At 32.0% G+C, this 12,775-nt stretch overlaps 1 protein-coding gene across 1 annotated transcript in view; it reads right to left on the minus strand.

Moving 5' to 3' along the window:
• Window positions 1-12,775, minus strand: part of Gdap2 (ganglioside induced differentiation associated protein 2) — a 162,533-nt gene that overhangs the window by 55,910 nt on the left and 93,848 nt on the right. The window contains exons 3-8 of the mRNA XM_065514552.1: window positions 9,029-9,099; window positions 8,808-8,959; window positions 8,591-8,733; window positions 3,410-3,542; window positions 3,226-3,335; window positions 2,911-3,156 (exon numbers count right to left, since the gene is read on the minus strand). Of these exons, the coding sequence (XP_065370624.1) occupies window positions 2,911-3,156; window positions 3,226-3,335; window positions 3,410-3,542; window positions 8,591-8,733; window positions 8,808-8,959; window positions 9,029-9,085 (841 nt within the window). The 5' untranslated portion in view covers window positions 9,086-9,099. The remainder of the gene's footprint in view (window positions 1-2,910; window positions 3,157-3,225; window positions 3,336-3,409; window positions 3,543-8,590; window positions 8,734-8,807; window positions 8,960-9,028; window positions 9,100-12,775) is intronic.

The raw sequence follows: 12,775 nt of genomic DNA on the forward strand, positions 1-12,775 counted from the left end.
AATTAAAATTTAAAAAATTTTAAAATAACAACTCACCAAAAAAAAAAATAAAAAAATTAAATTTTAAAATAACGATTGGAATTTTTTTTTTCAAAAAATGAAAAAAAACAACTTTGGAAAAAAAAAATTTGTTTACCTAAAAATATTTAAAATTTGTATTTTGAAGTATAATAAGATTCGGCACAGCCGAATATAACACTCTTATTTGGTTTCATTCGGAGCTTGTTTTACAAACTTCAAAATTCTGATCTATTTTTCGAAAATAAAAAAGTATATAATTCGACATTCATTTAGGGTGATTCTTAGAGTTTTTCCATTTTTATTCAGTAATGTTTGACAATTCATCATGGAATGACTCACACCGTCTCCGAATTATATAGATGTATTACGAAAATCAGCGCTCTGTTTTTCGGAAACTTCGAGCAACATATGGCTCGATACCCCCGGTCCCAGTAGCTTATTTCGCGATCCGAACCGCCTAGATCATTTGATATCAAACTTAAAATTTTTTTCTTTGTGGTTATGTAACGTTTTCTCATTAGGCGATTATTTTTTTCCCAACGTAAAACTGCAGATTAAAATTTTGTTTTTCTCAATGTCTCATTTGCTTCTATTCTTTCGCAAAGCTAACCCGACCTAATCGGCCAATTATTTATTTATCGTACAGATAAATTCAATCAGCTGACTGCTGTTCATAGTTTTTATGTGTTAGTTTAATAGAGGAATTAACATTAATTTGATGGAGGATGAACATGAGTTCCAAGTGAATGCTGAAAGAGTTTATCATGTCAGGCCTAATTACCTGGCAGACATGCAGGAAAATGAATTTTTCAAAAGATTCCGGCTGTCGATGACCACATTAAACAGCTGATTTATGTAAACATGTTGTCACTTGAAGGCAGGGTTCCCAACTTTCACATCTATTTTGAGAGGTATTGCCAACTGAAAATAATGTTTTTTTTCGGTATATTGAGAAAACCAAAATTGTTAACGGACAGTTTGCGGCCTAATAAATTTATGTCGAAATTTAGACCCCTTTCACACTAGGCAATTTAGTTGCGCAAGTCTCTTGTATTTGTAGATACTAGAGGTAATGTCGGATTAAGGAGAAGAAAATTTTGCATGCTGTTTTGTTGTTGGGCAAGAGACTTGCGCAACTAAATTGCCTAGTGTGAAAGGGGTCTTAGTAACAGGCAGTTTGTCGATGCATTGAGAAAACGGGCCTTGTTCGATAAGCCAGCTACGATTCAAGGCTTGGAAGCAGATATTACTCGCGTAATTTTCGAGATACCGGTAGCAATGTTGGAATGAGTGATCGAAAATTGGACCTTCCGAATGGGCCGTCTCCAGAACAGTCGCTGCCATCATTTAAATGAAATGTCAGAGATTGTACTTTTGGGTCATAATATATATGCCGATATTCAATTCTATTTTAATCATCTATATATATAAAAATTAAATGGTCCATGTATGTAATGTCATCACGTGAGAACGGCTGTAGCGATTTGGCTGATTTTTTTTTATTCGATTAAAGAAAAAAAATTTAAAAATTCCTGGTAAAACTCGGAAATTCTTTTTTTTGAGTCCAGTAATCTGTAATAAAAAAGCTCCCTAAAGTATGCAGTGCAAATTTAGATATTTTATTTGCAAATAAATAAGAACAGGCTGGAGTACGTGGGTTGGAGAAACTTGAAGAACTAACATTAGTAAATGCTACCGGGCGAAGCCGGGGCGATCAACTAGTTTACTTATAAAAAAGACCTATGGTTGCAGTTCAATTTAATTTACTCTAACGGGCTCCATTCTCCCAAATGATGATGCCAAACTCAAGATTGACCTTAGAGGGAAAGAAGACAGTGTTTTCGGGTCTAGTTTTTAAGGGATAATCTATTTGTATACCCTCCATGAGAGGTAAGGGTATATGTATGTATATACATTTGTAATTTACACATTATTCACTTTTGTGAGGCTGGGTCCTTAACTGATCTTACCCCCCATATAAGCCATATATCAGAAAAATAATTTATTGTCAATAAATAAAAAAAGTACCCACATACTGAAGGAGGGTATAAAAGATTCCGCTCAACCGAAAATAATACTCTTCATTGTTTTTAATTCAATTGCTTAAAACTAAAAATAGGATTCGTGATTTCACTTTATAATTTTAACAATTGATTAATAGCACATATTTTATTTCTGAATATGATTCATCACTATGTTTATTTACTTGTAACAACAGCACAGCTTTTCTCAAACAATATAGTATTTTTTTTAAATTAAGACTGAGATCTCCAACTTATGAAGAAGTCAAGGTTCCGCACTCTTTTAATATTTTAATAATTAACGATTTGCGTCTTTAATTCTACACCGATATTTGTCTACCTCCAAATGCGTTTGTTTGTGTTTATAAATTCAATGAAACTGAATTTACCTGTGCCTCGTTCCACATCCAATCTAAACACCTCGAACAATTCACTTTATAATCTTATCAAACCACTAAATTAAATACAACAACAACAATAATAAAAATGATTAAAGGTGGAAAAGGTGAACAAAGAGTCGAACAGAGTGAGCGAATGTAATAGAAGAGAGTTGCGAACCCTTTAATTTCTGTGTCTTATCAATTTGTTTCAGTTTTTGTTTCTGTTTGTTGAGAGTCAATACTTAATTTATTTATCAATTTTTACAATCTGTTGTTGTTTGTAAAAAGGGGTATTAAACATAGTTATTTTTTTATTATTGAAGATTTATAAAACAATTGTCTTTAACAGTGTTACGATTGATATGAAATCTAGAAAAATGGTTGATGTCCTTACTAAGATCAAAATTATTAAAAAATGTCTAGCAAGAGAATACCCGATTTCAGATATTAAATAACATTCTATTAATATGTACATCTAAACTACATACCATGATGACGCATTAAAACACTATGCTGTGGATTGCGTATGATGCGTATTTGACGATCGGGATGCTGTGGTTCACCATATTCACCGCCAATATCTTTAGGCAATTGCCATAAAGCACTACGTTCTTCTAGATTATCACGTGGAAAATAGAGAGGTGCCAATACCTCATAAATGCCCCGTTCATGGGGACTAACACAAAATATCACGATTTGCGATGTAAATTTATCCAAATAACGGCGTACGGTTCCTGCAAACACAAGCAAATTGTTTAAAAAAAATGTTTTACAATGTTTTAAGCAATAAATTGTTGATATACTTAATGCAATATGAGCGGCTAAGTCAGCTGGAAATGACTTTTGATTGGTACTAATATTGCACACAGATATAGTTTTTAAATTCAGTTCTTTGGCTTTACATAAAACGTTTCTATGGGGAAAAAGGAAAATATGTTAAAATTTAATAGATATTTTTAAGAAATTGTTAGATTATCATGTACTTACCTATAACAACAATGTAAAGTGTTTTCGGCTGCAGTTTTAAATTTCTCTTTATATGCAGGACCCACTGTATGTAAAACATAACTAGCGGGTAAATTGTAGCCCTTGGTAACGCGTACTTCACCAGTGCGGCATTCTGAAAAATGGAAAATAATATTAAACATCTAGTAGGTTGCTCATTTTTATATTATTCGAGAAAATAATTAATAAATTTCCATTACGTCACATTTTATTAAATCTTTAGCTTAATGTGCAAACATGCAAAGTCCACTTTTTATGAAAATAAGATTTTAAAAATACACTGTTTGCACAAAGTTCACAATTATTATTATCTGGTATGCAAAACTGATACATCCATTTTAATTTGTCATATTTGCCAAATTTGTGTCTCAATCAAATGGAATTGAGTATAACTACGTTATTAAATATATAATAGCGTCAAACTTGTTTTAGTTATTGTTTTATTCTAAAAACGTAAATCATACAACATTTGCCTATTTTGGCCTTTCAGGACAACTATACCGACAATAGAGACTTTAAATCAAATAACAGAGTTAAAACGATAAAAATATACACTGTATAAACTGTAATGAATTATAATTGAATCGTTTATTTCAAAAACCAGTCAAGCAACAAAAAATCCAAAATTACGTTATTGGGTGATTACTGTTCTGTAAAGGTAAATGTATCGTTTAATGAAAAGACAACTAAATACTGCCTTTATTATGATGAAGCAATGCCGCAAAATCCGTGTTTAGTGCAGAAAGAAGTAAAGTGATTTATTTTATACTATGTATAGGTCTCAATAAATGTGGTTGGATATGATGAGTTTTATGGGAATATTTGTCAATGGCCTACAGCGGAAGCATGATGATAACGAGTGTATGTTGACGAATAGTTATTTCAAAAACAAATATGACTATACGAATATGATGTTAAACTCTTTAAAAAGTTCATTTGTCATTTTACCTTTGAGTTTACATAGTATATTTCGTATGAAATTTACAATAGTGATGGTTGTTTGTTTCAGAAACCAGTCAAGTGCAAACTTTCAAAATATCAATTTTGTAGAAGTAATTTTTAGGTTCCTATTAAGTTTTCTTTGATTAACTAAAAATCAATAATTTGTTGCTTGATTGGTTTTTGAAATAAACGATTGAATTATAAATCATGCCAACTATGTAATAAAACTGCATTGACAGATTTCAAAAATATTTTAAACCAAGAAATTTAGAATGATTTTTGTGTCTCCTGTAAAATTTGTGAACGGGGATTTATCGCGTTTGCACACTAAGCTAACGAAATATCTTTTAAAATTATTGTTTATTAAACGTTTCTAAATTTTAGATTCCAAAATACATATAAGGTTCTCTGTTAATGTTTAAGGGGTATAACTACACATGGCGAGAATATATTATTAATTCTGTCAAAATGTTGATCATATTTGTTTAGAACGTTGACGAGCTTTGAGTTTGAGAACGTTGACGAGCTTTGAGTTATGGTAAATGGTTATCTCAACGAAATCCATAATGTCTTCACTGCACGCAACTTGTAGTTATCAACAACGAAGTCCACTTGGACAAAGGAGGTAAAACTCAACTTAGGCGACGTACAAATTCCGACAGTGAATCACCTGAAAATCTTGGGTGTCACTTTTGATAGGTCCTCAGGCACTAGCTGGCAGCACTTGGTGTATGGATAAAGAAACCTTGCTAGATACCTACAAGACGATTGATCGGTCAGTGGTCAATTATGCAGCTTCATTGTGGTCGCCTTCGTTGAGTGATACTCAGTGGAAAAATAATCAAAGTTGTCAAAATGCAATTTTGCACCGTCACAGGCTGTCACAGGCTGCCTTCAAATTACTCCCGAAAACCACCACCACGAGGAAACTTAGGTTCTACCGGTCAAGGAACATAACGTCATGTTGACGCAACAGTTCCTTCTGGGATGTCATCGGAGAAGTCATCCAAACTTAGACATCACACAGTTGGAGTCTCACCCGATAGAGAGCATTCAGAGGTATGTATGTGCAGGATCCATTTGATCGCAGCTCGTGTATGACAGCTTTGAATGCCATTCAGGTGTTAGGAAACCGTATGAATGTCGTACATGGAGGTCGCCCACCTGACGCCGAGAAGATTAAACCCTAGATTATATAATGTAAAATTGTTTATGCTGCAACAGCAACAATATACCGATCGAAATACTAAATTAAGCCAAAATGCAGTAAAAGTCAAATTTCAATAATGTAATAATGGGCCAGAATAGTTTCCCTCCATAATTTCGTTGACTATGTGATTCCAGTGGTCCCCGTGAGAACCAGCCGTTACTTCTAATAAATCTGATCATATTTACTAGTGACACATCTCTGATACAGTACAGATCATGGAAAACAGCTCTACCAAGATATAATAGTCTATGCTCTTGAAAGGTTGAAGGTGTTGTACCGATTCCTCCTCATCCAAACAACTTCTACAATAGCTATAACGTGAGTAACCCATACGTTCCAACACGTATCCAATCATACAGTGTCCAGTGATTATACCCGTAAGAAGCCTAATCGAATTAATAGTAAGAGACGAAAGAGTCCTGGTCATATCCTCTGTCAGAGTGGGCCAGAGCATTCTGGATATTGTATAAGTGATGATATTTAACCACTTGAGTTCCGTCTCACTCAAAGCCCATTCATCTATAAATTTCGATACTGTCACCAGGGGAGTGTGAATATCCCTTTGCGCAAGAGTTACGTTTTCATCTGATACTTCATTTCCCCGGATGCCCTCATGTCCTGGAACCCATATCAACTCGACATGATGTTGTATAAGTTGTGCCAGTGATTGGATACAATTGAGATGACATTTCGACCTAAAAACGATGGAGTTAGGAGCCTTGATTGATGCAAGGCTGTCCAAGTGGTCATCAAAAAATGCCGCCCTAACTAAGGGAACAGACGCTAACAAGTTGAGGTCGTGATCGATAGGTGATCGAAGATGTTCATTTACCCCACAGCCCCTCTTAATATAGAGGGGGGAGGGTAGTTCTTAAATCACATCCTTAGGATGCTTAAGCCCCTGCATCGTGCACGAAGACCCTCTGCTGCGGGTAGTCACCTTGAAATTTACAATAATGTAAATTTTATTAAAAAATTTAAGAGGTCCGAAACTACTAGTAATATTAATATTATTTTCTCTAAAACCTTAAAATTTTTAATGTTAAGCATCTTAAAAATCTCTTTAAGAAATTTGTATAAGTTAATTTTTGTGTGTTTAAATTAAAATTTTTCTGTTTTTGTCACACGGTGAAAATAGTTTTGGCTGTAATAATCGAATTAATCCCCAATCAAATGATTTAGTCTATTGTGTAAGAAAAAATTTAGTTGGGGTGACAAAAAATCAGGTATTCTTATGTTTCAATTGGTTTTCTGTTGGAAACATCTAAGGATAATCAATCATTCGATTGGAATCAAATGAAATTAACTAATATTGTGACTTTAATATGAAACTCCCGAAATTTCCCGATTAGGAACCCCACTTTGATTCCCATGGTAAAAAGATTAATAGTTCACCCGTTGCACAGTGGGAGAAACCCCTAATTTAGTGGAATTAAATTCATATCTTCTAAACGCTAGGCCAAATTAATTTCATTTATATGGAAATATTGCAGGCAAGGAGGTAAGCTAATAAAGTAATGCAAAATGGGTACTGCTACTTCAGTAGAATGAGAATGTAATTTTATTTATTGCAAGTAACTATTTAAATCTATAGATTTTGGACATTTACCCTGTTGCCGGCATAGGTCGAAATATTCCTATAAAATTAAACTTTTTTTAGTTTTATTAATAAGTTTATTTTTATTAGTTATGAAATGATTTAGTTATAATTAAACAATGAAATTAAGAGTAATTAAGCTAACTTGTTACAATTTTGTGGATTTTTATTATGAGATTTTTAAAATTTATTTAAATTAGTCGTCTTCAGAGTCTGATGAATCACTAGGAAGTAATGGATCCAACAGTAGTCTATAATATAGCCTTGATATTGGTAAAAAAAATTAGGACTGCATCTCACAGCATTAGTGAGAAAATTCAAAAGTAAAAAAAAAATTCTATAAGAATATTGCCATTGGTTATCACAAATAGCAGAAAATATATTTTTATTTTTCAGATTTACCAAGCCTCTTATTCCATCTACATAAAAAAAGTAAAAATACAACTTAAAGAAAACCGTGTACTATCCTGCTTAATAACAACTTTGAAAACAATTCTTCATAAAAAAAATGTCTGAAAAATTTTTTACATTGAAATAGTTGTCAATACCAAACCACTGAAGTTATTAATAAATGTTAAATATTTTTAAGTACAGCAACAACTATAGATTGAAAGTTTTTTTTTTATTTTGCGCCACTAAATTGTTGATTTCTGCCACAGTGCGTTGTTAAGAATTTATTTTTTGTTGTGAATATATCAGTGAAAAACATAAACAACAACTTTTAAACATAATTACGAATACCTTTATATGAATTCGAAATAGGGTACGGAATTAGTTAAAATTTTGGGAATATTTTCAATGGTTCAAAAGAATTAATTCTCAATACAATTTTCAAAATCCAATTAACAATATGCTATTAACAATTTCATTATGCTATCCAATTAACAATATGCTATTAACAATTTCATTATGCTATTCAGACCAAAAATTAATTCGTTGTCTAGTTCCCTTGTTCTCCAAACTTATTGAATTCATTCCTTTAAGAATTCATTATTTATGGCATTAATTCCTTATTGAAGTTTCAAGTTTTCTTTAATTCTAATCCATTACAAATTACTTCAATTCAAGTCCATTGCAAATAGGCATAAGACAATTTTGTTCAATTCATTTTGTAAATGATTAACAACTAAATCAAATTGTTTGTATTAGATTTGAATTAATAAAAATTTAATCATTAAAAGGTTGTATACATTCAGCTATGAATTAATTTAACTATGAATTAATTCTATTTAAGTAAATGCATTTTAATGTAGCTAAAGAATTGGTTATGGGTTTATGGAGTGAATGGCTGCCTTTTTTAATTCCGAATTAAGATTTTAGTGAATTAAGCTCAAATTGAATTAATTCTATGCTCAGCTTGCACTTAGGAAGCTAGCAATTTTTTTTAAATAACTTTAAGGGGCCTTATATTTACCTCTTATATTATGTGTTAAATCATCTTTTAATTGATTACCAGCTACATTTAAAATACGATCCGATATAATATTGCTTTCAGTTAAAGTCTCATCGGTTGTATTGGTGATGGCATCTACTTCCAATGTGGTTATGTCGCCATCCCTGTAAAAATAAAACAAATATAATAGAGGAATATAATTAATAACACTGAGTAGCACTAAGAACTATGTAGTTACCATAATATAAAGCGATTGTTAACATCACGGGATATGGGAAAGGGACTGCAATTGTGACGGGGACCTCCTAAAGTTGAATAATCAGTTATTGGCAGTCTTGTATCTTGTTTGGCAGAACCACCCCAGGTGGATAAATTTTCAGGTTTAATTTTCTACAAATATAAATATTGAGCAGTATTAAATTTTCTATTTTTAACAAAGATAAAAAAAAAAAAACTTACGCAAAACGCTGAACCTAACGCTTTGAAATCTTCATTTGAATTTGTATCCAGTCGCATGTTGATTGATGTTTCTGAAAAGAAAATAAACATAAGTAAATATTAATTACAATTTCAATATAAAGATTTAAATCATAGAGAAATACAAATAGATGGGAAATATGGAAATATGTGAAAATATTTTTTTTTTATTTTCACACATTTTTTCATCAAAATATTTTTCCAAGACCCGACTTAGTATATATATTCTAGGTCCTCATAAGATTGTAAGCCGATTTTTAATATCGGGAATTCTTCCGGGCCGGTTGCTATTTCATATCGACACAATCGGCCCACAAATGGTTGAGATATAATGAAAAAATCTGGACCACCTAGATTTTTTACCTATTTTTGATTTATATGTCATTAATATAGACAATATTGATATCCAATAATAGACATTTCAAAGACCTTTGCAAGGGCGTATATAAGGCCAAAGTCGGAGCCACAATGGGTCAAAATCGGGAAAAATATTTTTTACTTAGAATTTATTTTTAAAAAAAAAACTTTTTACAATTTTTTTTTATAAAATTATTTACAAATTTTTTTATAAATTTTTTTTTAAATTTTTCTTATAAAATTTTTTCACAAATAAATTTAAAAAAACTATTTGCCCTAAAATATTTTTTGCTAATAAATTAAAATTTTTGTTTTACCTAAAAATATTTTACATTTTTTTTAAAAAAGTATAATTTGGTGAAGGCTATATAAGATTTTTTTTTACTGATTGACAGTATAAAATAATTTTTGCCAAAAATTTATATTTCCCAAAAATAATTAGAGTTCAAATCCCAAGTTCGGCAAACTAATACATACTATTGACCCAATTCTTTTTGGTTTACATTCTTCTGTATATAATTCCTCAATTTTTAGAATTTAAAAAGGTTTGTAATTGAAATTTTTGCTTTATTAAATTTCCTAAAACTATGTAGTAAAAGCTTGACTTGCATTTGATATTATTCCTGGAAAAATAAATAATAAAACACCCACCCTAATGTACATATTTGTTTGTGTTAACGAATTTTTGTTTTTTAAATTTCCTTTCGAATTGAAACTTTAATTTTCCTGGTAAAAACTTTATGAATGCAGTGGTTTTCGCAAAATATTTTTGTGAACGTATGTATATGTAGGTGTGTGTTGGAGCCGATAAATTGTTGTAAACGTTTCTTACACGCACAGGCATATACACATTTACATTTTCACACTTTTACTGTAAACAAAAGTACCGTTAGCCACACTTTACACTTTACACACACATGCCTGGAAACACATTAATGGAAATCTTACAGTGGAGGCTATTTAATTGGTATACAGACATATTTTGTTTTAACAGACTAGTTCGTAAGTTTTTTTCAAAATGTAAATAAAAATTAGTTTACGTTTATATAGTGCATCACGATTTAAAGTCCGATCGTAGATTATTGTGTGTATGACTCAAAAATGTGGAATTTTATCAAATTTTTAGCTTTTATTTTGCAACATTTGTTCAATATAAATTTATTCAGAGTATTGGCCATTGTTAGCTATGACTTTTTTTTCCATTTTTCTGGCAATATATGGATTCGGAGCCAAAATAAATGCTCATCTTTTGAAGCCAAGAATGTATCAATCCAATATCGGATACTCTGTTCCAAAGTGAAGAGTATCCCAGAGAGAGAGAGATATGCATCGATCGAAACTAATAGTAGTCGGATGGAGCAAGGTCTGGACTGTTAGGAGGGTGAGGTTAACCTTCCAAACCACTTCAATCTAAATAGATTTTAACAGGTATTGAAAAATGTGGCCGAGTGTCATTTCCGAGTGTCATTTGTTTTTCAGCCAATTCTCGCTTTAATGGAATCGGTTGTGTTCGGTACAGGTTCCCTGTGATGGTCTGGCCAGATTTCAGCAGCACATAATAGATATGACCCTTTTGGTCCCACCAAATACAGAGCATTACCTTCGCGCCCTGGATATTTGGCTTTGGTGTCGTTTCGGCTTGTTGGCCGGACTTCAAGTACGATCTCTTACGCTTCGGGATATCTTTTTCATCGCAAGTAATGATTCGAGGTACCAACATTGATTCGGATCATTACCTTGATGTAGTTAAGATACGAAATCATCGCAATTTATCGAGAAACACACAAACGATCCAACAGAGGAAACTGGACGTCAAAAAGCTGCACGCACAATAAACTGCTACCGCCTATTCCTAATTCTACAAGAGACAATTCCGTACCCTGATGATATCTGTGCAGAATGGCAACGTATTGCACACTACATGGAAACTGTGGCCAAATCCGTACTTGAGTTTCAAAAGCATCCTACAAAAATCCATGGTACGACCAGGAGTATCACAATGCAACTGCAGAGAGAAACGCTGCATTCCTGGCAACACTGTAGTCCGCTGTAATGCGAGGAGTATGGAGAGAAGGAGAGAGGAGAAACGTCTGTTCTGTCGAGTGTTAGGAGATCGAGATATATAGGAGTAGAAACTAAGTCCGCAAATTGTACCAAACAGAGGGCATTGTTACTTGTAATTTCTCCTATAAAGACCTAGTGACTGATACTGAAAGTGTACTGAGGATATAAAAAGAAAATTTTTCCATGGTGTTGGTATCATATGATAATAGCGACGAAAATACGCTTGAACTAATCGTCTAATGTACAACACCTAGCCAAAATGAGATTGAGAAAGCAATATCCCGGCTGAAGAACAACAAAGCTGCAGGTGCCGATGGTTTACCCGCAGAACTGTTTAAAGGCGGCGGCAATGTGTTGTTAATGAGTATGCACCGACTTGTTAGAAGAACGCATACCCGATGACTGGAAGAAAGGTGACAAAACCGTATGTGCCAACTATACAAAATTCTATAGAACACACAGAAAACAGATTGGTCGGAATTCGGTATTTATTATAAACATTTAATAACGTAAACTGAAAATTTATTGTAATTATTAAAAAAGTATACATTTTACAGTTTTTCTATGTTTAGAATTGAAAAATCATAATCATAATTGAATTGAGGTTCTAGCAACTGTAAAATAAGAATATTTAACCGGTTTGTGTCTTTACTAAGCTTTATTCGATAGATTCGGAAATGACAATCGAATTAAATCAACAATATTAATGATTGTGATCGAAAAATTCGATTAAGACGTAAGAAAACCAAACTCGGTGTTCACAACAGATACAAAATAAAAAATGGTAAATAGTTTTGACATTTGTTCAAAATAAATATTAAACTAAATTCTAAAATACAATATTATTTGTTTAAAAGAAAATAAAAACCAGAAAAGTCGATTTAAATAATTAATATTAGCGGGTTAATACAAGGGAAAGTAAGTTTCATAATTATTTTAACTGATATCCGGATACAAAATAAGTATGTGACTGAATACTACATACATACATATTTTGTAGAAGAATCTTTCTTATGATTTCATTAAAGACATATTGATATTGTTTTAGGTATAAAGGAATCAAAGATGAAAGGTAATTCCCCAAAAATGCATACAATCAAGATAACGAAGAATAATTCAAACCCTAATCATCCGGATATTATTTAAAACCAATCCTTATCATGCATAAGAAATTCAGTTTTCAGTCGTGGTTGCACAACATTATTTGTCTTGGTCTATCGTTCAATTCATCTTTTATGTATGGACACCTGGAACGTGCTGTCATGTTATAGTGTACCAATATGTATTAAATTATATTTTGTGTTACTT

This window comes from Calliphora vicina, chromosome 5 (genome assembly GCF_958450345.1).
Source record: "Calliphora vicina chromosome 5, idCalVici1.1, whole genome shotgun sequence".
NCBI classification, from domain to species: domain Eukaryota; kingdom Metazoa; phylum Arthropoda; class Insecta; order Diptera; family Calliphoridae; genus Calliphora; species Calliphora vicina.